Source organism: Nycticebus coucang, chromosome 15 (assembly GCF_027406575.1).
Source record: "Nycticebus coucang isolate mNycCou1 chromosome 15, mNycCou1.pri, whole genome shotgun sequence".
Lineage (NCBI taxonomy): Eukaryota > Metazoa > Chordata > Mammalia > Primates > Lorisidae > Nycticebus > Nycticebus coucang.
The window spans coordinates 83,273,625-83,297,873 of record NC_069794.1 but is presented as its reverse complement, the minus strand read 5'-3'; the positions used below and the strand labels follow the sequence as shown (position 1 = coordinate 83,297,873).

At 39.0% G+C, this 24,249-nt stretch overlaps 1 protein-coding gene and 1 pseudogene across 4 annotated transcripts in view; one reads left to right on the top strand and one right to left on the bottom strand.

The window, feature by feature from the left end:
- BRCA2 (BRCA2 DNA repair associated) overlaps positions 1-24,249 on the bottom strand; it is a 105,406-nt gene that overhangs the window by 23,333 nt on the left and 57,824 nt on the right. For all 4 annotated transcript variants that reach the window (XM_053563168.1, XM_053563169.1, XM_053563170.1 and 1 more), the window contains 7 exons: positions 17,015-17,439; positions 14,104-14,285; positions 12,306-12,493; positions 7,783-7,953; positions 6,664-7,018; positions 1,331-1,486; positions 1,078-1,222 (listed from right to left, as the gene is read on the bottom strand). In XM_053563168.1, the coding sequence (XP_053419143.1) occupies positions 1,078-1,222; positions 1,331-1,486; positions 6,664-7,018; positions 7,783-7,953; positions 12,306-12,493; positions 14,104-14,285; positions 17,015-17,439 (1,622 nt within the window). The remainder of the gene's footprint in view (positions 1-1,077; positions 1,223-1,330; positions 1,487-6,663; positions 7,019-7,782; positions 7,954-12,305; positions 12,494-14,103; positions 14,286-17,014; positions 17,440-24,249) is intronic.
- Positions 20,897-22,011, top strand: LOC128566362 (nuclear receptor-binding factor 2-like; annotated as a pseudogene).

The window sequence follows — 24,249 nt, the reverse complement described above, 5'->3', positions numbered from 1 at the left end:
AGTATAGTGTAAACATAACTTTAATATGCACAGGGAAACTGAACAATTTCTGTGACTTCCTGTCTTTGGACATTGGCTTTATTATAGTGGTCTGGAACCCAACTTGCAGTATCTCTGAGGTATGCCTGTAAATGAGTTCATGATTCACTCATTCACAAAAACACTATGAGCTAGTGATAATTTTAAGCAAAAAAAGTATGAGTCCAATCTTTCTGCAGATTTATATAGAATACTAAGTTAAATATTAAGTGAAAATTGGGAAATTCAGGGATATAGGAAATGCAGGAAAGCATGAGATCTTCAGCAACAAAAGTAAAGTAGAATAAACTTTTGTCCTTGAAACATTAAAAAAACTATGATTTTTCTTATTAAAATTGATGGCATAGACATAACAAGTGCTAGCTTAGGGGAAGATAATCTCGCAGTTCTCTCTCTTGTTGCTGTTCTTGCCCTAATACCAAAAAAAGGATACTCTAGACACTTTAGGACTAACGCTTAAGAGGCAATATACTTAAGGTTTCAGAAAAGTACTGTAAGTATATAAGGTTTTATTGCCTAATACAACTACGAATATGAAAACTCAGTGTGTTAAAAGAAGATGTGATAATTTGGTGTTAGTTAAATGCTTATCTGTGTATCAGGGTAATGATTTTTTTTTTTTTGTAGAGACAGAGTCTCACTTTATGGCCCTCGGTAGAGTGCCGTGGCCTCACACAGCTCACAGCAACCTCCAGCTCCTGGGCTTAAGCGATTCTCTTGCCTCAGCCTCCCGAGTAGCTGGGACTACAGGCGCCCGCCACAGCACCCAGCTATTTTTTTGTTGCAGTTTGGCTGGGGCTGGGTTTGAACCCGCCACCCTCGGCATATGGGGCCGGCGCCCTACTCAACTGAGCCACAGACGCCGCCCAAGGGTAATGATTTTTTTTTAATTAGAAAAAAATTCAGATTCACAACCAGAAAAATAATCTACTATTCAAAATAAAGACAATTCACTCAATTATAAACGTGAAATCGGAAGCCTCTGACACTTAGTTCTCATGCAAAAACAAAATATTTGTAACATACAACTCATTTTACCTTCATACTCTTCAAATTCTGCTTGAATTTTAGTAAATAAGGCTTCCAGTCTCTTTTGTTGGGCCTCTGCATATTTTGCTGCTTCCTTTTCTTCTTCTCTTTCATTGCGAAATATGTATAATCCAGATGATGTCTTCTCCATCCACTGTAATAATGTGTTACACACACACACACACAAAAGGTAAAGGAAGAACATTCTAATTAATTGTCTCAAAGGAAAGAAATATATGGTAACGTCAAGAATATACCATACCTGTATAGGATATGTTCTTTGAATAATTACATCAGCACAACCTACATTTCCTCCGTCACTGAAAAGTGACGACAAGCGCAGAGGAAAAGGTCTAGGGTCAGGAAAGAATCCAAGTTTGGTATACCAGCGTGCAGGCCGAGTACTATTAGCAGAAATCTGGACAAAGTAATGAATAAATTGATTTAGAAGTTAAATATACATTCAATTATATCTAGATTTCATAAGAGTTTTTATTCTTTTAAAGTTGTTTATGAAGATTAGAAAGAAAGTGAATATTTGAAAGAAAAACTGTATGAAAAGTGAAAATATTTTCAAAGCATAGTACTTCTTTTTTCTTTCTGAGACAGGGTCTTGCTCTGTAGCCCAGGCTGGAGAGCAGGGTACAATCATAGCTCGCTGCTGCCTCCAACACTTGGGCTCAAGCAATCCTCCTGCTTCAGCCTCCCACGTAGCTGGGACTGCACATGCATACCACCACACCTAATTTTTTTAAAAGTTTTTTTAGAGATGGGGTCTGGCTATGTTGCTCAGACTGGTCTTGAACTCCTGGGCTCAAGCAATCCTCTCATCTCAGCCTCCCCAAATAGTGGGATTATAGGGTGAGCCACCATACCTGGCCAAAATATATTTCTTAAAAGTACTGTTTATACTGCTAAGGTCTTAATACTATTTAAATATTTCTATTAGAAATAAATAAAAGGGACTTCAATTTAAACATGATGGATTAAAATAAACTTATTTACCTAGGCTTCCTCAAAAACCTACAAGACAAAGAACACTAAAGAGAATAGTAGATGATCTATCACCAAAATTTTGGAAGCTAAAGTCTGTTGGATAAGTAAATGACAAAGTAAATTCAGAATGACAATAGCTAGTAAAAATAGCAAACACACACAGAGCTCTTAATAGGTACCTGATAGGATGTTAAGACTGACATGTATTAACATTTAATCTTGGTGTGGTGGCTCACGCCTGTAATCCTAGCATTCTGGGAGGCCAAGGTGGGAGCATACCTTGAACTTAGGAATTTGAGACCAGCCTGAGCAAGAATGAGACCCTATTTCTATTAAAAGTAGAAAAACTAGTTGGGGGTCATGGCAGGCACCTGTAGTACCAACTACTAGGGAGGCTGAGGTGGAAGGTGACTGAACATAAGAGTTTGAAGTTGCTATGAGCTACGCTGAAGACACAGCATTCTAGCTTGGGCAACAGAGTAAGACTCTGTCTTAAAAACAAAAAATAAAACACATTTAATCTTCACAACCCCCAAGCCATATCCCCATTTAACTGAAGTATATGAGAAATTATATAACCTGACCAATGTTACTCAGCCACTAAACTTGTTGCAAAGATTCAATTTGAAACAAAATAACTGAAGGAAAACACTGAAATTAGAGGCAAGGGTACCTCTGAACACGGGAGAATAAGGTAGGGCTAAAAATAGGAGCAGTTGAAATTTTACACAAAGATAGTTAAGTGCCCAGATTTCTTCTCCTTTCCCTAGGTAGCTGTCCCTCTGTTACACTAAAATAAAATCCTTATGAGACTTTTTGAAGAGGCTGAATCACAAATTTCCCTTACTCTAAAAGAGGCAGCTAGAGTTGAGGTGAGATGCTATTATAAAAACAAAACCGAAATGAAAATCCTTATGCTGGAAATGAGTCTCTATTAATTTCCTTACTCTACTCAGGTCTCAGAACAGTCACTAATATTTGAGGGTCTCAAAATTAAAAGCTAAATTCCCCCTTATCACCCGATGAGCTAATAAGCCTCACCTAACACAGAGCTCATAATAAGCTCCTTGGTATCCCTCCTTTTTTTTTTTTGGTAGTTGAAATTTGAACGTATTGCTTTTTGTGATAGAGAATGTATACCATGGGAAACGATGGGGTAAGAGGAGGTTAGAAAGGACTTACAGGATGATTTGTGTCGGATAATTTGGGGAAGAGCTCAAGGAAGGGGGGCTTTGCTCTGGATTAGAGGCTGTCAGGAAGGGCCATAATCCCATGTTCTCTACTGAAGAGAAAATATTAGCCAATGGTCACCATTATGTTAAACGTCTAAACTGAAACCCAAAAGAAAAAACAGGTTCTCAAATGGAAAAAAAAAAATGCAGGAAGCAGAAAATACTAAAATAAACAGAACATTAATAGCTTTAGACAAATGAGAAGATATTGTATCTATGAAACAAGAACCGAATATGACCAAACATTTAGAGAATAATAAAAGTCTGTTGAAAATTGAAAATTAAGTGGTAAACACAAATTTACTTTAAGGATTAGAGAAAAAAATTAAGAACAATCCTACAAGTTGGAATAAAAAAAATGACAATAAAAAAGTATGAGAAACGATAAGAAAATTGGAGGACCACTCCAGGAGGCCTATCATACAAATATCAGGAGTCCCCCCACCTCATTGCACTAAATGAAAAAAATAGTAGAGAAAATAATGGAAGGGAGGAAATTATTAAAGAATGACTTAAAGAAATTTTTCTAGAACTCAATGAAGGACATGTGTTTCTACATTGAGTGATAGTGCACATCTCTTATCTAGGTCAATGATGAAAAAAAGAAAAAACAAGAAAAAAGACAGATACTACTACATTTTTACATTACTTAAAATATCAAAACAGGGGGCGTGCCTGTCGTTCAGTGGGGAGGGTGCCTGCCACATACACAGAGGCTGGCTGGTTCAAACCTGGCCAGCTAAACAATGACAACTGCAACCAAAAAGTAGCCAGGCACTGTGGCAGGCGCCTGTGGTCCCAGCTACTTGAGAGGCTGAGGCAAGAGAATTGCTTAAGCCCAAGAGTTTGAGGTTACTGTGAGCTGTGACATTACAGTACTCTACCCAGGGCGACATAATAAGACTGTCTCAAAAAACAAACAAAAAAAAATCAGTGGCACCTCTTGGCCCCATACATGGAGGGTGGCAGGTTCAAACCTGGCCCCCGGCCAAACTCAACAAAAAAATAGCCGGGCATTGTGGCTGGTGCCCGTGGTTCCAGCTACTGGGGAGGCTGAGGCAAGAAAATCACCTAAGCCCAAGAACTGAGAGTTACTGTGAGCTGTGATGCTGCGGCACTCTACCAAGGGCAATAAAGTGAGCCTGTCTCTTAAAAAAAAAAAAAAAAAAAAAAAAAATCAAAATAATGGAAATAAAACAATTTTTTTTTTTTTTTGGTAGAGACAGAGTCTCACTTTACTGCCCTTAGTAGAGTGCCATGGCGTCACACAGCTCACAGCAACCTCCAACTCCTGGGCTTAGGTGATTCTCTTGCCTCAGCCTCCTGAGTAGCTGGGACTATAGGCGCCCGCCACAACACCCGGCTATTTTTTTGTTGCAGTTTGGCCGGGGCTAAGTTTGAACCTGCCACCTTTGGTATGTGGGGTTGGCGCCCTACTCACTGAGCCACAGGCGACGCTGAAATAAAACAATCTTTAAAATGTCTTCAAAACAGGTCACATAATGAAGGACTAAGACTGAAAAATAGCAGTGAGCTTAGCAGGAACTATATTAGGCGCAAGAAGGTAAAAGGAAGTCTTAAAAACTGTGAAGGCGTTATTTTCAACCTAGAATTCTACATTCAGCCAACCTTACAACAAAACAACAAAAAGCGAAATGCTCCCTTTCTCAAGAAGCCTCTGAGAGTTGTGTGTCTTTAGAACTAGGGAGTAGTCTAGAAATATGTCACGAATCCAGGAAACAGTGCTTTTAACACAGAAAAGAGGTGAGAAGAATTTCCAGAATTAAGAGCTGTGCAGCATCTATTGAAAATAACTACTTCAGAATAGAGTAGGAGTAAGAAGAGCTGGGGGGGAGGGGGAGTTCCACATAGTGGTGGAGACTTTTGTAGCTCTGATGCAAGAATGAGTCGGTAATAAGGATATAGACAATTAAGAAAAACAACAAACAAGACAAATAGTAAACTCCCTGGGGAGCAGTAAGTTTTAAATAAAGGAAATTCAATCATAGCACATCAGGTGCTAATTAGCAAAAAGACATTCTTCTTAGCCATTTAATGTATGCACTGAAGACAGCCTTCACTAAAAATTACGCTACATTAGAATGGGGAGGATTGGGGAAGAGAAATATGTGCAATGTTGGTGTAAGAGAGCTAAATTCTCATCTTCCACAGCAGGAAGTTAACAGTTACTGTCTGCACTGAAGAGGAAAAGATGACATGGCAGGGGGAGTCAAGGAAAGGGCCAACAGGACTAAAAATGGCTGCCTGTTGGGAGCATGAAAAGGGAAGTGGGAGGCTGTGCTAGTGACTGCTTTCCTTTGGTCATATGCCTTACATTACTTGAGTTTTCCAATTATGCACATGTATTAATTTGATAAAAACAAAACAAAAAAATAACTTTGTTATTCTAAGCAATATAAAACGAAAGCCTATTAGCTTGATGAAATGTTTTTGGTAAAAAGCAATCCAATGTGGAGCTGACACCAAATAAAATATCTTTACCTTAAAAATGTTTAATTTATAAAATGATCTCTTTACAGTGATCCAGAATAACAGAAGTAAATTCTCTACAGGGTTACCTTATAAGTGAATTTGAAGATGCAGCATCATCAGTAGTTGCTGACAGCAATACTACAGACTATTAACATGGCAAAGTTCTTGTATGGAAGAAAGGTGTATTTTAGTGTTATATATTTGAGAACCGCTGAAGTCTAATTCTGTAATTACACTGGAATAGGAATCTGATCCAGTAAACAGGGTGCAGCCAAAGCTAACAATAAGAGCTACAGGTATCAAAACTGAACAGCTAGTATAAGGTCACTCTTGCTCTTTAATTGAAACTATTACTTAAACTTAAGAAACATCTCTGGCTCTCCCCAAAACAGCACAAAAAAACTTAATGATCTGAGAGTCTGCCTTTTTTTTTTGAGACACTTACTCTGTCACCCTCAGTAGGGTGCCATACTGTCATAGCTCACAGCAATTTCAAACTCCTGGACTTGAGCAATCCTCTTGTTTCAACCCCCGCCACCCCCGCCCCAGTAGCTAGGACTACAGGAGCCTGTCACAATGGCCAGCTAGTTTATTTTCTTTCTATTTTTAGTACAGATGGGGTCTCGCTCTTGCTCAGGCTGGTCTCGAACTCCTGAGCTCAAGCAGTCTATCCACTGCAGCCTCTCAGAATGCTAGAATTATAGGCGTGAGCCACCATGCCTGGTCAGATTCTGCTTCTTCTGTAAGAGTATCAGTACATTTTCAAGAAATGGAGCATCCTTAACAAAGTAAATTTAAAATTTTAAATGTAAAACCACTCTAGATTTTAACTCCATAAGTGACTGATTTTTACCAAAAGTAGACATTAATTTACCTTTAACATAAGAGACTCTGGGGCTTCAAAAGGTGTACAAGCTTCAGGAGAGCCCAGCAGTTCTGCTCCATGAATAATAATCTTCTGACCCACGCTCAGTCTGCCATTCTTTAAAAGAGCTAACAAGGGAGGGTCTAACAGGGCCTTGACAGCATACCACCCATCTGTAAGTTCAATAACGGACACTTTTTTGGTATCCCCATTATTAGTTTTACTGCTAGAAGTTTCAGATATATTTGCACTCAATGAAATTATATCTGAAACACACAGAACAAGTGTTTTTGCAGCTGTGTCATCCCTTTCCATTATCTTTTTTAAAGCTGATCTTCTGCTTCTGTCAATTTCCAAATCATATCTGCAAATGAATAGAAAAATGCATATTTTAGGAATTATGACTCTAGAATTCCATTATAAAAAAGTCACTGAATAAGTGAGAATAAAAATTAATCAAAACACAGAGAGAAAATTTAAAATTCTATAGCCAGTAATATATCAAATTTTATTATTATTAAAATATGAATTCCAAAAAGCCAAAAAACTGCAAAAATGCTTTATTAGCAATCCCTGAATAGTGGATTAAATCAGTAACTCATATGCTTCTCATATGCCAAGAGGTTAAGGAGGGGGTAGGGGAAGAGGTAAGCATGAGGTATATGTGTAATCTCTCTTAAGTGAGGGATGACAGAGAACAGCTCGGTACAGCATCAACAGTGGTGTGGGATGGCGAGTGTCACCAACAACTGGCTCATGCACCATCTTTGATGTGGAAGTCACAGACTGCACAGAAGCCTGAACTACACTGCAGTATATGACTACATAATGTTTTTGTTTTTTTCTTTTGAGAAGAGCCTCAAGCTGTCACCCTGGGTAGAGTGCTGTGGCATCACAGCCCACAGCAACCTCCTGGGCTCAAGTGTTTCTCCTGCCTCCGCCTCCCAAATAGCGGGACTATAGGCACCCGCCATAATGCCCATCTATTTTTTGGTTGCAGCCATCCTTGTTGTTTGGTGGACCAGGCTGGATTCGAACCGGCCAGCTCAGGTGTATGTGGCTGGTGCTTCAGCCGCTTGAGCCACAGGCACTGAGCCATGACTACATAATGTAATGCTTTAAACTTGCCTGTATTTTAGTTGAAGAAGCACCCTTTCTGGGCTTAGGCATCTATTAGCAAATTCCTTAGGAAAAGCAAATTCCATAGCTGCCAGCTTCCATATAATCCATCTATAGTGATTATAGACCCAAACTCTAGAAATAAGCTTTGGATCCACACCTGGGGTATCACACAGAGCCCTGAATAAAGGTAGAATAATATCATAAATAAATCATCACATAGGATGACACTGAGTTCAACAATGACACCTAGTCTCTGTACAAAAACTACGTTGTACATTCAATTAGTTTGTATGGGTTAATGTAAGATCTATAAGTAACATAATTTTAGAAAATTATTTAACATATACCAAAGTATCATACTTATAAAAACTCCACTTAACATAAAATTCAATGCAAAAACTTAAAAACACACACATACATACATACGCACACACACTCTCCCCTCTTAGAGCCTGGGAAGCTTTCCCTGGACAGTCCTATACTGTCCCCTTACCTTCTTCAGGTCATTTATTAAATGTCACTGACATGGTAAAGCCTTCCTGACTATTTTATTTAAACGCTGTACTTCTCCTCACCCAACTTTCTCTACCACCTTCCCAGCTTCATCTATCTTCACAGTACTTAACACTTTCTAACATACTATACAATTCACATGTTATTTTTAAAGCTTTTCTGTGTTTTCTATGCCCACTAGAATGTACGACTCACTAGGCAGGGATTTTTTTGTTTTGCTTTGTTATCCTTAGTACCCAGAATAGTACCTGGCACATAGTATTTGCTAAATGATCAAAAACAACTAATTATAAAAGCAACATACACACACGTATTTATTTTTGGAGAATGAGATCCTTAATTTAAAATAATTGTATTTTAGATTATTTTTCTTATTAAGGAGATTGTTTTTAGAAATGACACCTGAGAATGCCATTCTCTGGTCCTGATACTCTCCTTCATGCTGTCCCCTCTATCCCCAAATCTCTAATTCCTCCTCCTTTCTTATACTCACTCTTAGCACTAAGACAACTGAAATAAAAGAGAACTTCCACCCTCACCTCTACCCACCCACAGCATCCACATCCTTACACTTTGCCTTCTACCATTTGTGCACTAACTCCCCCCCCTTTCTACTTAAATCAAGGCCACTGACTGGGAAATATTTCCTACTCTCTATGCACAATCTCCACTAGCATAAAAATAATTTTTTTCTACCTTAAAACAAACAAGACCCTTTCGTTCTACTACCTCCAAGTAGTCCTTGTCTTTTCAGAAATTCCTGAAAGAACTATATTCTGTCTCCAACTCTTCAATCACCTTTTAATTGCTTTCTTTTTTTTTTTGCAGTTTTTGGCCAGGGCTGGGTTTGAACCTGCCTCCTCCGGCATATGGGGCCAGTGCCCTTTAATTGCTTTCTAATTGGCCTTTCACTCATTGATCTACTGAGCTATTTTTATTAAGCTTAGTAATGTCTTTTACAGTATTAAATCCAGTGCTCAATCTCAATTCTTACCTTATTTTAACCAATCAGCCGTGAATGCCATAGTTGGTCATTTTCTATTCCCTGGAATCCCATCTTCATGCAGCACCCCCCACCCCCATTCTCCTTGCATTTATTCTTTTCTAGTTGCTTTCTCAGTCTCTCCTGACTTCACATTTATATCTTAACTTTAAGTTTTATTCTCAAACTTATTTCTTTGGCTATACTTCATCTATGTGTAGACTTCTATATCCAACTCGTATCTCTACTTAGATGGATATCACATCGCCAACTTCAAATGTCCAAAACTGTACTATCAATTTCTTTTTTCCTTTTTTTGAGACAGAGTTTCACTATGCCAGCCCTTTGTAGAATGCCATGGTGTCACAGCTTACAGCAACCTCAAACTCTTAGGCTCAAGCAATTCTCTTGCCTCAGTCTCTCTAGTAGCTGGGACTACGGGCACCCACCACAACGCCTGGCTATTTTTTTGTTTGTTTAGCAGGCCTGGACTGGGTTTGAACCTACCAGCCCTGGTGTATGTGGCTGGTGCCCTAACCAGTGAGCTATGGGCGCACAGCCTGTACTATCAATTTCCCTTCCATTTTTGGTCTTCTCTTAATTCTGGTAGGGTTATTTATGTGGTAGCTGCATTCTTCCAGCCGCTAAGGACAAAATCTTCAGAGCCACTCTACTCTCCTCACTCACACTCTACTTGCAGTCCTTGAGCAAATCCTGATGGTGCCACCTTTAAAACATACCCAGATCCAACTGCTTCTCACCAACTCCATTGCCCCTGCCTGGTCCAAGCAACCATCTCTTACCCACATTACTGTAATAGCTGCTGCTGCTGCTTCTTTTTTTTTTTTTTTTTTTTTTTGAGACAGACACTTTATCACCCTTGGTAGAATGCTGTGGCATCATAGCTCACAGAAACCTCAAACTGTAGGGCTCAAATGATTCTCTTGCCTCAGCCTCTCAAGTAGCTAGGACTACTGGTGCCCACCACAATGCCCACTATTTTCAGAGACAGGGTCTCGCTCTGGCTGAGGCTGGTCTCGAACTCCTGAGTGCAAGTAATTCACCAGCCTCGGCCTCCCAGAGTACTGGGATTACAGGCGTGAGCCACCACGCCCAGTCTTAGTATAGCTTTTTAAGTGGTCTCTCTGCTTCTTACCCTCAGACCACTATCAATAAGTAGCCAGAATTTTTTTTTTTTAGATCATGTCACTCTATGTTTTAAACTTTCTGATGGTTTACTCAGAGTAAGAATTGTTACTCAAGAATAAAATCTAAGGCTCTTATGAAGGTCTCTGAGGTCTTCCCTTTCTATTCATATACTTGTACTCTTCTCCTGCCCACTACCCTCCACCTACAGTAACTTCTGTTCCTCAAACCTTTCAGGCATGGTCCCCTCTTAGAGCCTGGGAAGCTTTCCCTGAACAGTCCTATACTTGGTCCCTTTACCTTCTTCAGGTCATTTATTAAATGTCACTGACATGGTAAAGCCTTCCTGACCATTTTATTTAAACGCTGTACTTCTCCTCACCCAACTTTCTCTACCACCTTCCCAACTTCATCTATCTTCACAGTACTTAACACTTTCTAACGTACTATACAATTCACATGTTATTTTTAAAGCTTTTCTGTGTTTTCTATGCCCACTGGAATGTACGACTCATTAGCAGTGATTTTTTTGTTTTGTTATTCTTAGTACCCAGAATAGTACCTGGCACATAATAGGTAAACAATAGGTATTTCTTAAATGATCAAAAAACAACATAAGAGCAATGCTGTAACTTATGAAGCTGCCCACTGGACTACAGGATAATCATTCTTAACAACTGTACATTATGTGGTCTATGTAGTATAAAAAAATAATACAACCATTTTACCATACACTTCCTATTAGAACCTATAACAGATGTTTGTTATGTAAGACATGAGTAACAGGTAAATAATGTTTCTGTTTTCAAATACTCTAGAGGCTGGCCCAGCACCTGTAGCTCAGTGGCTAGGGCGCCAGCCACATACACGGGAGCTGGCTGGTTCGAACTCAGCCTGGGCCTGCCAAAATACTCTAGAAGCCGTGTATGTTGGCTCACGCCTATAGTCCTAGCACTCTGGGAGGCTGAGGTGAGTGGATTGCTTCAGCTCATGAGTTTGAGACCAGTCTGAGCAACAAGCGAGACCCTGTCTCTACTAAAAATAGAAAAACCCAGGCAAGAGGACCGCTTAAGCCCAAGAGTTGGAGATTGCTGTGAGCTATGATGCCATGGCCACTCTACCCAAGGTGACAGCTTGAGACTCCGTTCTCAAAAACAAACAAAAAAAACTCCATAAAAGTTTTACCACTTTCCCCAAACTGTTACTTCTGTTTAACTATTAGTGTTTATTTGTTAAACACGATATTTATATTTATTAAAATACAACAAAAAAGAATATGACATAAGTCTGTGTGTGGGGGGAGTCTGCTATATGGCCATTTAAATTTGACTTTTCTTTTTTTTTTTTTTTTTTTTGAGACAGTCTCAAGCTGTCACCATGGGTAGAGTGCCATGGTGTTGCAGCTCACAGCAACCTCAAACTCTTGGGCTTAAGTGATTCTCTTGCCTCAGACTCCCAAGTAGCTGGGACTACAGACGCCTGCCACGATGCCGGCTATTTTTTGTTACTGTTGTCACTATTGTTTAGCTAGCCCAGGCTGGGCTTGAACCTGCCAGCCTTGGTGTATGTGGCTGGCATTGTAACCCCTGTGCTATGGGCACTGAGCCAAATTCGACTTTTCTTATCAGCCTTTATTAGTAAATGTATAAGAAAAATGTCCCAATTTAAGAAAACCCTGCTTATTAAATTCCAAGAGAAACCTTATTCACTTTTAAAAAGATTTCAACAGAATGTTTACTGAGCCATAGTGTACTGATTTGATGTATTAAAAATTTAGTATCTAGCCAACGTTTTTTAGCTTAAAATATATCAAAGACACAAAAGAGAAACTTGGAGGAAGAGAGAAATGGTGGAATACATAAAGAGTTAATCTTTTTGCATACGGTACCTATAAAATTCTTCTTTCCCAGCCTTTCCATCATTGGAGGGTATCAGCCATCCACCATCGGCCAACTGTATTCCCTTTCCAGCCCATAAATACTCCTTAGCAAAATAATCCTGAATATGAAACTGAAAATACTCTGCGTTTTTGCTGTTAATTGTTATGCAATGTTTAGAAACACCATACATATACAGCTGTACAAAAACAGAAAAAAACTCATAATGAAAAGCAAATCAAAATGAACATGTTTCACAGAATAAAAACAATTATAACAAACCAAAACTAAATATACCAAAAATTTTTCATTTAAATACTAGAATATTCAATATAAAAATATTTAAATTATTTACTGAAAGCTAAAAATTTTAATGCACTATAAACGACAAATACATTTAAGAGTCTGCTGTACCCTTTTTACTCCCCCTATGTATATGCTTCTTGCTAAATCTGCCAAATCTACAGGGATAAAAATTACCAATGTTTTACTATATATCTTAAATTCAAAAATGTAGAAGGAAAATAACAGGGAAATGTTTAAGTATTTCCAGGAAAATGACCTCGGAGCTCAGATTTGTGGATGGCTCAGCCTACTTTTAAGGTACTTAACTTTTACCCCAGCATGCCTAACCCCAAATATCTTTTTCTTTGTTCAGAGTTTGACTTAGGCTCCTTGATTTGGAATTGTGACTCTTTTACTTGCTAGATACAAGCTTTAGGACTGTTACTTAACTTTTGCCATGGTTTAGTCCTCTTAATTTGCAAAATGATTGACAAAGTAATATACCTTTTTTTTGGAGTGGCTGTGAGGATTGAGTAAGATATAACCAATGCACGTAAAGTGCCTTGGACATAGAAAATCCCCAGTAGGCTGGGCATGGTAGTTCATACCTGTGAAGGACTCTCTACATAACATAGATGAAAAAAGTTGGTTCCATTTTGCAGTTATTTCACTTGAAACCAGTTTCCAAGAATCTTAATGATGACATTAATGAAGACTTGCCTAGCTTTTATCTCACAGGTTGTTATGAGGCTTAAATGAATTAATCTGTATTAAATCATATACAGACGAGGGTTAGTGACTCATACCTCTACTCCCAGCATTTCAGGAGGCTGAGGCTGGACAACTGTTTGAAGCCAGGAGCTTGAGACCAGACTGAACAACACAGTAAGACCCAATGTCTACAAAAACCAGAAAAAATAGCCAGGCCTGGTGGCATGTGCCTATACTCCCAGCTACTTGAGAGGATCACTTCAACCCATGAGTTTGAGGTTGCAGTGAGCTATGGTTGCACCACTGAACACTATAGTCCAGGTGACAGAATGAGACCCTATCTCAAAATAAAAAAGAAAGAGAAAAAGAAAAAATGCTTACTAAATGTTAGCTATTATAAATATTATTTTCACCTATTGCCTAAAATTATATCTAGATAGTAGCGGCTTAACGAGAATCCTCTTTTAAAAATGTAAATAGCTTATAATAAGTTTAAAAAAATCAGTTATTCACAATTGGATTTCAATGAGACTTCTTTCTTTTCATCTGACATACCTACTAAGAGCACTGACAGTAACAAAATGAGTAAGATTTGGAGAAGGAAGAAAAATAGTCATTTTGAAGCACAGATCACTTTGGAAGAATAAAGCAGGCCTAGAAGAAAGGGAGGCTGCCAATGCTGGCTAATTAGGAAGCATGATGATTTCATTCATTCATTCCTATGGTTTGTTCATTCTAGAAAGATTTATACATACTAGTTAATAAAATTTCACTTTTTTCTAAAAGCTATGAGCACTACAGACAGAAGAATACCTGTTTATGAGAACATGCAGCGGGAACTCGACCTCCTACTGCTGCTTTCAGAGAGATTCTAGGCAGAGAGGATGTTTTTGCAAGATATAGACTGCCTGGCTGTGGGGAGATATGATGCCTTTGTTTCTTTATAATCCGCATATCTTGTGTATCTCTGGCATTCTGAAGACTTGTAATTAAATCTGTTAAAGAACAAACAGCAAAAATAAAAGTGAATGTAAATTTAAAAAGCACACCTCTTACTTTGTAACATTTACGCATATCACTTTACTCTAATTTTACATACACAGAAAAAGGGAGCTCCTAACCCTTTTAAAACTTTATGGATGCGGCCTGGTGCCTGTAGCACAGGGGTAACCGCTGGCCCAGGCTAACAAAACAATAATAACAAAAATAGCTGGGTATTGTGGCAGGCGTCTGTAGTCCCAGCTACTTGGGAGGCTGAGGCAAGAGAATCACTTAAGCCCAAGAGTTCAAGGTTGCTGTGAGCTGTGATGCCACAGCACTCTACCAAGGGTGACATAGTAAAACTGTGTCTCAAAAAAAACTAAAACAAAAAAAACCTTTATAGATGCAAAGTTTCAACTTGTAAACTTGTATGAATAGTAGAAATAGGCTAGGCCCCCATAGCTCAGCGGCTCCAGCGCAAGCCACATAAACTGGACCTGGCGGGTTCCAACCCAGACCAGGCCTGCCAAAACAATGACAATTGCAACAAATAAATAGCCAGGTGTTATGGCGGGTGCCTGTAGTCCTAGCTACCTGGAGACTGAGGCAAGAAAATCTTCACTTGAGCCCAAAAGTTTGATGTTGCTGTGGGCTGTGACGCCATGGCACTCTACTGAGGGCAACATGATGAGACTCTGTCTCAAAAAAAAAAAAAAAAAAAAAAAGAAGAGTAGAAATATATTTATTGAGGAAGAAAAGAAAGTTCTTTCATATAATGGAACGCCAGTGAAATAACATAAGAGGATGGAGTTAGAAAATTTATTAAAAATAGCCGGGCGTTGTGGCGGGCGCCTGTAGTCCCAGCTACTCGGGAGGCTGAGGCAAGAGAATAGCTTAAGCCCAGGAGTTGGAGGTTGCTGTGAGCTGTGTGAGGCCATGGCACTCTACTGAGGGCCATAAAGTGAGACTCTGTCTCTACAAAAAAAAAAAAAAAAAAAAGAAAATTTATTAAATAACCAAACTAGCAGATGAATGTTTGATGAAGAACAAGGTATTTAGATTGTCTCAAACTATCTCCCCACAGATGACTCATTAAGCACAAAAAGAAAAAATGTCAGTGAAGAAACTTGGTAGACAGTACTTTTAACCGAGTAAGCAGAGGTAATATCTTCAAAACTGGCAAACTGACCCTGTGTGCTTCCTGATATGGTGCCTTGGAAAACATGCAACATTACTTTGGTATAATCTTGCCAAAAAACGTATACTATGAACATAATTTTTAGGAAACACCATGTAAACCCAGACTTTGGGCTATTCTGCAAAATAACTGGCCTTTAATCTTTAAAAAGGGTTATGGTAATGAAAAACAAGGAAAGGTTTAGGACCTGTTCTAAGAAGACTAAAAAATATGACAATAAATACAATCTTAGGCCTAAATTGGCTCCTGAACTTGGGAAAAATACCTAATAAAAACTAGATTATTGAGGCAATGGCTTAGGCTCTAACCTAGCACTCTGGGTGGAAAAGGCAGGTGGGATTGCTTGAGCTCAACAGTTCAAGATCAGCCTGACCAATGTACTCAATACTACTATGAAATCAATATATAGTCACATACACATGCATATGAATGGCAAAACATAACTATAGTCCAGAAAGTAGAAGGGAAGAGGAGAGAGAAGGGAAGGGAATCACACCTGTGGTGCTTATTACAGGGGTATTTGCAAAACTTGGTAAATGTAGAATATAAATGTTTTGGCACAGTAACTGAGATAACGCCGGAAAGGCTATGTTAACCACTGTGATAAAAATGTGTCAAATGGCTTATGAAGTGAGTGTATGATGCCCCATAATCATATCATTGTATACAGTTATGATTTAATAAAAAAATTAAAAAAAAAAAATAATAAAAAAAAAAAAGAGAGAAGGGAAGGGAGGGGGGATATGGGTAGAGGGAGAGCATTTGGGGGGATCTCACCTAATGTGTACAAAGTTATAATTTAATAAAAAATAATTTTAAAAAATAAAATAAAAATAAAAACAGTCTGGGATTGTGGCAGGTACCTGTAGTCCCAGCTACTTGGAGGCTAAGGCAAGAGGATTGCTTGAGCCCAAGAGTTTGAGGTTGCTATGAGCTATGACACCACGGCACTCTACTCAGGGCAACAAAGTGAGGCTGTCTCAAAAAAAAAAAAAAAAAAAAGAAAAAGAAAAAAACTAGATTATTGCATCAACTGATAAAATTTTAATATGGTCTATGGATAGTAGAAGTGCATTCAAGTTAAAATATATATATTAATTATTTCAATTTTTGATGAAAATTAGTAGTATGCTAAAAAATATATTCTGGTAACAGCTTTTCTCAAAACAAAAAAGTCCACAAATAGTCATCTCTGAAAGAAAAATGTTAGGATAATCTAATCTTTGGCTTTAGAGAATCAAGCATTAGAAAAGGTTCAGAAATTATAATAGAACCTCTACAAGCCGACCAACCAAGGGACCATAACAAACTGGTCAACATAAAGAACTAGGCTACTGTACTGACACATACATGTGGTGCATGTCCGGTCTATGAAAATCTGTAAACTTAAGGAGGTGGTCAATGTAGGGACGTGGTCAGCTATGGAAGTTCTACTTTTTTAAGTGCCATAAAAGGAGGAAACTCCCCCCCCCCCAGGACATTATTTAATAAGAGAAATATCTAACTGAAAGGCAAAAATACGTCACACAAATTGTCATACAATACCTAAAGGTTCTTCTTCACATTTTGCAAAATTTATAGTTGCTGCCTGATTAGAACTGTTTTGGTTAAGTTGGTGAATCTCACTGTTGTTATTATTTTCACTATCACCAGAGCCATGTTCATCTATGTTTTGTTTCTGTTTATTTTCTTCCACAATAGTATTGCTAGCACACTGGTTATCTCTGTGAAAATGTGATTTAGTTTTAAAAGGTGGGACAAAGATTTTGGTCGATTTGCCTGTAGAAATTGAGCGTCTCATTTCTTCACTTCTTGTAGTAGGAACTTTATAAAATGGCTGCCCCAAAACTGATAAATTGCTTGAAGAGTTTTCTGAAGTCAGGTGTTCATAAAAATGAGATTTAGACAGAAATTCTTGACCAGGTGCAGTAAAATTTGGATTCTGTATTCCTTGACGTTTTTTAGTTGTGCTACAATGGGTAGAAAATATTTAAATTTGATTATTAAGCAGTAGATATACACATCATATAAAAGTTTAGAATGTGCCTTTTTTTTTCTTTTATTGCAGACTCTCAATTGCCGCATGGCCATCCTATTCTGGCAACTGTTATTGCATCCATCAGTGTTGTCATTCCCAAACAATATCACACTTTTCAAGGCTAAGCTTTTTTCTCACATACTAATTCTTGGCCTTTGCCTTTACAACCTACTTCACATAATAAGACTCGATCAAACGTGAACCCTCCTCCCTGTGTCCCTCCTTACTCCCTCTATTTACTTCCTTTACCAGGGGAATATCTATGGCTCGTACCTTAACCTGAACTTTCTATCCCATCTGATAACTCAGTCTTCTCAGGAGCTCTCCTCTTTCAATTATTATTCCACCCTCTCCCTCCTCCCTCTTCTATCTGTTTATTCTTTTTAATGCCCCTTACATTTATCTTGAAAGCCTTGCACATTTTTTTTTTTTTTGAGACAGAGTCTCAGTTTATCACTCTCAGTAGAGTGCCATGGCATCATAACTCATAGCAACCTCAAACTCTTGGGCTCAAGTGATTCTCTGCCTCAGACTCCCAAGTAGCTGGGTCTACAGGCGCCTGCCACAATGCTTGGTTATTTTTTAGAGACACAGTCTTGCTCTTGCTCTGGCTGGTCTCAAACTCCTGAGCTCTGGCAATCCACTTGCCTCAGCCTCCCAGAGTGGTAGGATTATAAGCATGAGCCACCGTGCTCAGCCCCTTTGCATCTTTTAAACCCTTTTTTTTCTGAGTCTCATCTCTGCCTCACAATAATATTCATTGTTACCTAACCTCCATGGTCAACCTCCTTCAATAGGTAATCTATTTCCTGTCCCTTCAATAAGAAAATAAGACTAGCCATTTTCACTTTTTCAATTTTCCCTCGTGAACTCTCAAATCTCCCACTACTCTATAGAAATCGTCTCAGTAAAGTTGCTAATGACTTCCCAGATGTGTGCGTGTGTGCGTGCACGTGTATACACGCACACATCTGTGTAAGAACACACCCACACGTGCAAATTCATTCTGTTTAACCTTCCTGACAGTTACCATTTTCCTTCTTTTAAAATCTTCAACATCATTGTGCTACTATTTCTTTTGTTTCTTTTATGGGTTTTACTTCTTCCTGATCCTTAAAAATATTCATGTCTACAAAGTTTGATTTCTTCTCTAGAAACTTTCTCAGGCTGACATAAGTCATTTCCATTGCTTAAATTGTCACCCATATAGGGTGGCGCCTGTGGCTCAGTGAGTAGGGTGCTGGCCCCATATACCAAAGGCTGGCGGGTTCAAACCCAGCCCCGGCTGAACTGTAACCAAAAAATAGCCGGGCGTTGTGGCGGGTGCCTGTAGTCCCAGCTGCTTGGGAAACTGAGGCAGGAGAATCGCTGAAGCCCAAGAGCTAGAGGTTGCTGTGAGTCCTGTCACATCATGGCACTCTACTGAAGGCGGTAAAGTGAGACTGTGTCTTTACAAAAAAAAAAAAAAAATTATCGCCCATATAACAATAAAAACATCTTTTATCGGGTGGCGCCTGTGGCTCAGTGGGTAGGGCGCCAGCCCCATGTACTGAGGGTGGCGGGTTCAAGCCCAGCCCCGACCAAACTGCAACAAGAACAACAACAACAAAAATAGCTGGGTGTTGTGGCGGGCGCCTGTAGTCCCAGCTACTTAGGAGGCTGAGGCAAGAGAATCGCCTAAGCTCAGGAGTTGGAGGTTGCTGTGAGCTGTGTGACGCCATAGCACTCTGCTGAGGGTGATAAAGTGAGACTCTATCTCTATGAGAGAAAAAAAAAAATCCTTTATCCTCATGCTCAACTTTTCCTCAGGTATTGTCCCTACATTTAAACTGTATAAAACATCAGACACCTCTATCTTGCTATTTCATACATCTCAAACCCAACATGTCCAAAATTAAATCTATTGCCTTCAGTGGCTCATAGGCTCTTTTTGATAACTTGATACCTCGTTGAAAACCTCAGACTTCCCTTTGCCAGAATCTTGAACATATGGAAGTTAAAGTTACCCTAGAATTCATTTAGTTTATCCATGCATCTTGCCATCAAATATTCAATGAATTCCTACCTTTTTTTGGCTGGGGAATACAGTGCCAACCAAAAAAAAAAAAAAATCACAGCTTGTACACTCCAGTGGAAACAAACATGTCATCTGGCCTAGACACAAGTGTGCCTTGACCAGAAAGAGCAAGAGGAAGAAAGTGAAAAGCTAACACTAGACAGGGGGCCTAGTGGTCAGATCATGGAGCACCTGAAGACTATGTAAGGGCTTTTGGCTCTTACTCTGAGATGGGCGCCCACAAAATAGTTCGGAGTAAAGAAATGACATAGTGTGTTTTATGTTTAAAAGAATTCCTCTGGCTTTTTTGTTGAGAATTCACTGTGTATGGGGGGTGGGAGTTAAGTCAGAAGCAGGGAAACCAGTTCCATTCAAATAATCCTGACAGTTTATAATGATTTAATCCAAGGTGTCAGAGGTAAAGTGTTAAGAAGTGATTGAATTTTGGATATATTTTGAAAGCAGAGTTGCTAGACTTTCACTTTCGTTAGAAAATAGATTAGGGGCTCAGCGCCTGCAGCACAGTGGTTATGGTGCCAGCCACATATACCAAGGGTGGTGGGTTCGAACTGGCCTGGGCCAACTAAATAACTGCAACAAAAAAATAGCTGGGCGTTGTGGTGGGTGCCTGTAGTCCCTGCTACTTGGGAGGCTGAGGGAAGAGAATCATTTAAGCCTAAGACTTTGAGGTTGCTATGAGCTATGACGCCACGACACTCAACTGAGGCCGACATAGTGAGACTCTGTCTCAAAAAAAAAAAAAAGAAAAGAAAGAAAAAAAATAGATTAGGGTAAGGGACATATGGTTTGGAGATTTTAAAATTGAGATGCCTGTTAGTCATCCACATAAAAATGTTAGTTGGGTAGTAGGCTGAGTATGCTGTTTACAGAATAGACCTGGGGCTAAAGATCCTAATTTTGGAGCCGCCAGCAAATGGATAATATATAAAGCCATGGAGAGTGGATGTGACCACCAAAGAGGAAGGGTAGGTAGTGAAGAGAACTGGAGGTGAACCTAGAGGACTTGAATGTTTTGTGGTTAGTAGAAGAACCAGTAAAGGAGATACAACAGCTAATGGGATAGAAGGAGAAGTAAGAGATGTCCCAGAAGTCAGAGTAGAGAGGTGTTAAGACAGCAAAAGTGATTGTGTCAATGCTACTCCTAGGTTAACATGAGGATGGAGAGCTGACAAGATTTAGCAACATGGAGCTGGCTATCGGGAAGCAGAGGGACTGCAGTGTCCAAAGCTGCCTTGCACCGCTCCACTGCTTCTCTCCACGTACCCTGGTGCCACTGCTCTCCTTCCTCAGGCTGCTGCTTTTCCCTGGGTCTATGGAAGTGATGGAAGGACCTCTCAACCTGGCTCATCAACAGAGCAGACGGCAGAGCGTTAGCTATAGGAAAATACGAAGGGGCTATTTCTTGTCACAAAAAGGCTGCAGCTTATTTTTCCGAAGCCATGACACTGACACAGGTTAAGCAGGCTCAGTTATCACTGGAATTGCAAAGGGACAGCCACATGAAACAGCTTCTCCTCATTCAGGAGTGATGGAAAAAAAGGGTGAGGAAAGGTTGAAAGCTCAGCAGAACGCAGACAAGGATGTATCTACTCATCATCGGGCAGCTCATAAACCCTCTGCTGAGGACACAAGGGCCAGAGTCTCCTTCTTCCTCAGAAGTACAGCCCTTCCACAGAGACACCTGCCTGAAATTCACGGGATCTTCGACAGGAATCCAGATACACTGCTTTTTTTTTTTTTTTGGTTTTTGGCCGGGGCTGGGTTTGAACCCGCCACCTCTGGCATATGGGACCGGCGCCCTATTCCTTGAGCCACAGGCGCCGCCCTACACTGCTGTTTTTACTTGAAAAAAGAATCAGTCAACAGAGCCATGTATGAACATCTGGAAGTTAAAGTTACCCTAGAATTCATTTAGTTTATCCATGCATCTTAAACATTCAATGAATTCCTACCTTTTTTTGTTTGTTAACCCGGCACAATGGCTCACATCTATAATCCTAGCACTCTGGGAAGCCGAGTTCATGGGCTCAAATCCCCAAATCCCCAAAAGATGATAAAATAATTATAGAGAAGCAGGCAAGCAAAATCGCAGATTTAAAGAGACACGTGGAATTCCTTGTGGCTAAGAACGAAAGGCTAGGGAAAGAAAATAAACAATTAAGGGCTGAAAAGACCAGACTTCCAAAAGGTCTGAAAGAAAAGGAGTTGGAAGTAGATGCTGATTTTGTAGAAAAGTCAGAGTTATGGAGGTTGCCACCACCTTCAGAAACTGCTACAGCCTCTTCAACTTGGCAGAAGTTTACAGCAAATACCAGGAAAGCCAAGGACACTCTAATAACAAATATTCCTCCCTTGGATTTTCCATCTCTAGAACTTCCCCTTATGGATCTCTCTGACGATGTTTTGGAAGGACTTATGAATAATTAAAATGTAAGGTCACCTTTGTTAAGGTCACAGAAGAGGAAAATGTAAGGCCACAGATGAGTGAGAAGAAGAAATAATACAATGATACAGTTAATCCAGCAAAAAAAAAAAAAAAGTGGGGGGGAACCACATATAACAGTAATCCCAGAAATGCTTCATCATCTAGCATTCCATGGAAGAGGCATTGCCAGGACTTGGTAACAGCCACTGTGAAATATGTCGCATATCTGAGTCACTGACTTGAGCTAATAATTCTGACTCAGCTGATACTGAACTCTTGGAGGTTCACTTTCTCCTGATAAAAACCAAATGGCTACCTGGAATTATTTTTTCAAGCAACAATTATTTTTCTTATCTTCAGGGCTAAAATACGTAAAAGTATGCTATGTGTAATTAATCTATAATGCCATAAATGATAATGCAAAACCTACATAGTATGGTGGCCTGATGGGCTGCCTTGTATTTGAAACATGCTTTTTATTATGCATTGACTGTATGCATTTTGTCATGCACATTTTGTTTGCTTAAATAAGGTGTGTAACATACACACTTTTCTAGATGAAACTACATGTGCCGCACTTTGCACTACTCATAACATAACCTCAAGATTATCAGGAGAAATATTTAAATTTCCAATTTATGAAGAATCAAATTAGTTATGCTTTTTAAAACAAATTACCAGTTTACATAATTAATCAGTGTGCATTTTAAGTTCTCATTTGTTTACTGTGTAATGCATCATTTGAAAATAGCAAGGAAATGTCCTTTGTTTTTAATGGTGCATGAGTAGAGAAAAAAAGACTGACGTGGGTTCAGCAGCGCACTGGAAGAAATGAAGTGGAGATAATGGGCAGAGACAATTCCATTGTCTCTGGAGTTTTAAGGGGAGTAAAGCTGAGATTAGAGTGGTCAAGAAAGTCTCTTCTTAAGATGAGAGACTTATAGCAACTGCTTATGCTAATGGGAATAATCTAGTAGAGAGGAAAAAACTACAAATGCAGGAGAAAGAAGGGAAAATTGAAGCGACTGGTTTCCTTGTATAAGTGATTTACATGAGAACTAATGCACAAGAATGAATAAACCTTCAAAATTCTTTTGAAGTATAAACCCAAAATTCTTTTCACTGATCTCCTTTTTACCCTTTGGTTTTTAAATATGAAGAATACTGTGAGAATGAGGAGTTGATTTTGTAGGTTTATGTTCAAGATATCTATTTGAATCTACATGGAGATAATTTGCCAGTCTCAATCACCATCTAGCCAAACCTAACGAATTTATAACCTACTTATTTCCCTGCCCTTTATCTCCTCCGCTAGACCTTAACTTCCTTACTAATCTCCTTGTAACAGTTTGCTTTGGTCAATTTTTAAAACATAAATCTGCTGATGTTGTTCCTCCTTAGAAACTTCTCAAGGACAGCCTATCACCCTTCTAGGTTTCGACTCATCAGAAAGGATACACAGGAAGCTTCCTGTTTGGTTCTAATCTCCCTATTTCTTTTTGTTTCCTGCAGAGGTCTTTTCCCTCATCAAATCTCAATATTTAGAATGACCTCTTTAACCAAGCCTTCTTTACATTCTGATGTATTACTTTTCCCATTAAGTTTTCTGTCACATAATTCAGCTGCCAATTTTTCATTGTTTTCACATCACCCTGTTACTTCTATTTTAGAATTTACATCATGTTAAATAATTCTTGTTTCCATGCCTCATTTCTAGACTAGCAAAAATAGGAAATAATAAAAGCGTTTCTATTATTTATCTTTATAGCCATAAGCATAGTATACATTAGAGCAGATGCTTTAACAAATGTTTGTTAAGCTGGGCGCAGTGGCTCACACATATAATCCTAGCACTCTGGGAAGCCAAGCTCATGGGCTCAAGACCAGACTGAGCAAGAGCTATTTCTCTAAAAATAGCCGGATGTTGCGGCAGGCACCTGTAGTCCCAGCTCCTTGGGAGGCTGAAGCAAGAGAATCGCTTAAGGCCAAGAGTTTCAGTTGATGTGAACTGCGATGCAATGGCACTCTACCGAGGGTGACAAAGTGAGACTATTTAAAAATCAAAAAAAACAAATGTTTGTTAAATACATTAATCAGTATTTTCCCATTTCATATGTAAATTAATGTAATATACAGATAAATAACTAGGCATTTACTTATTTAATATTACAACTTGTTTTTGATAAAAAAGAAATGAAAACAAAAAGATCACCTGGCTTTCTATATTCAAAAGATATAAA